The 1,611-nt window shown below is 48.4% G+C and overlaps 1 protein-coding gene across 1 annotated transcript; it reads left to right on the top strand.

The window, feature by feature from the left end:
- Positions 1-396: 396 nt before the first annotated feature.
- On the top strand, positions 397-1,398 carry Tas2r38 (taste 2 receptor member 38). The gene has a single exon (XM_075953614.1). It carries the CDS (start codon positions 397-399, stop codon positions 1,396-1,398), a length of 1,002 nt encoding a protein of 333 aa, XP_075809729.1.
- The last annotated feature ends 213 nt before the right edge of the window (positions 1,399-1,611 follow it).

Raw genomic sequence — 1,611 nt, 5'->3', positions numbered from 1 at the left:
TTAAAGTGTTCTCAGATGTGAAAAGAGAAAGGCAAATAGGAAGAGACTCCATTTCAAAGCCTAGCTCACCAAGGACACCTGTTTTGCCTACAGGCAGTGTCCCTGAAGCCCATAAACAAATCCTCCTCTCCTCTGTGCCCACAGGTCTGTGTGGGCATGTAAAACCAGACCCTTCCTGGTTGGGGAACTGAAACTCAATCCCGTTGACATACATTCCTGTTGCTGCACTGTGACGTCTGGAGGGACTGTTGGGTAGGTACACCTGGGCTCACTAAAGTTTATGCATCATCCAAGAGGTAGACCAAAGGGAAGATTTTGATTCAAGAGATAGATACTCTTTCCTGCTCTAGTGAGTGAAATCAGAGTTTGGGGTAGTTAATCAGAGACAGGGACATCATGTTGCCTCTGACTCCCGTCTTAACTGTGTCCTATGAAGCCAAGGTTTCATTTCTGCTCCTCTCAATCTTGGAGTTCACAGTGGGCATCCTGGTCAATGCATTCATTGTCGCAGTGAACTTTTGGGACATGGTAAACCGGCAGCCATTGAACAACTGTGACCTTGTGATGGTGTGCCTCAGCATCTCGCGGCTTTTCCTGCAGGGGCTCCTGCTCCTGGATGCCGTTCAGCTCAGCTGCTTCCAGCAGATGAAAGATCCACTGAGCCACAACTACCAAGCCATCCTCACCTTCTGGATGATCGCAAACCAAGTGAGCCTCTGGTTTGCCGCCTGCCTCAGCCTCCTCTACTGCTCCAAGATTGCCCGCTTTCATCACACCTCCATGCTCCACCTAGCAAGCTGGGTGTCCAGCAGATTTCGCCGGGTGCTTCTAGCTGCTCTTCTTTTCTCCTGCATCTGCACGGCCCTCTGTTTGTGGGACTTCTTCAGCGGATCTCACTTTACGGTTACGTCCGTGTTACCCACGAACAACACAGAATTTAATTTGAAAATTGCAAAACTCAATTTCTTTCACTCATTTATCTTCTGTAATGTGGGGTCTATTCCCCCTTCTCTAGTTTTCCTGGTTTCCTCCGCAGTGCTGTTTACCTCCCTGGGAAGTCACGTGAAGGCCATGAAGTCCCGAACCAGAGATTCTCGTGACCCTGGCCTTGAGGCCCACATCAGAGCCATCATATTTCTGGTCTCCTTCCTGTGTTTCTATGTGCTATCATTCTCTGCCGCCTTGGTCTCGGTGCCCTTGCTGGTGCTAAGGCACAGTAAGGGAGGAGTGATGGTTTGTGTCGGGATGATGGCGGCTTGCCCCTCCGGACACGCCGCTGTCCTCATATCAGGCAATGCTAAGCTGAGGAGGGCCGTAGAGACCATGCTGTTCTGGTTTCAAAGCAGCCAAGTGAGAAGAGTCCACAGATGCTTCCCAGGATACTCCGATAAGTCATGAAATGGGCTCGTCACAAATACACCTCTAATACTTCATGCAACTTGACCTAAATAAACACTTTAATATTGGAATAAATTAATTGAAACTCAGATCTAAGCAAATATAATAGTGTTAGCTCCTTAGACATGTTTAGTAAAATGAACAACAGCAATAACAAAAAGGCGAGGGAGTCACTGTGAGTCCTTTCCTCGCCGAAGCCCGTTATCGATTACT

The sequence above is a fragment of the Microtus pennsylvanicus genome, chromosome 19 (genome assembly GCF_037038515.1).
Source record: "Microtus pennsylvanicus isolate mMicPen1 chromosome 19, mMicPen1.hap1, whole genome shotgun sequence".
NCBI lineage: Eukaryota > Metazoa > Chordata > Mammalia > Rodentia > Cricetidae > Microtus > Microtus pennsylvanicus.
The sequence above is the reverse complement of the archived record's forward strand: the minus strand, read 5'-3'. Positions and strand labels throughout refer to the sequence as shown.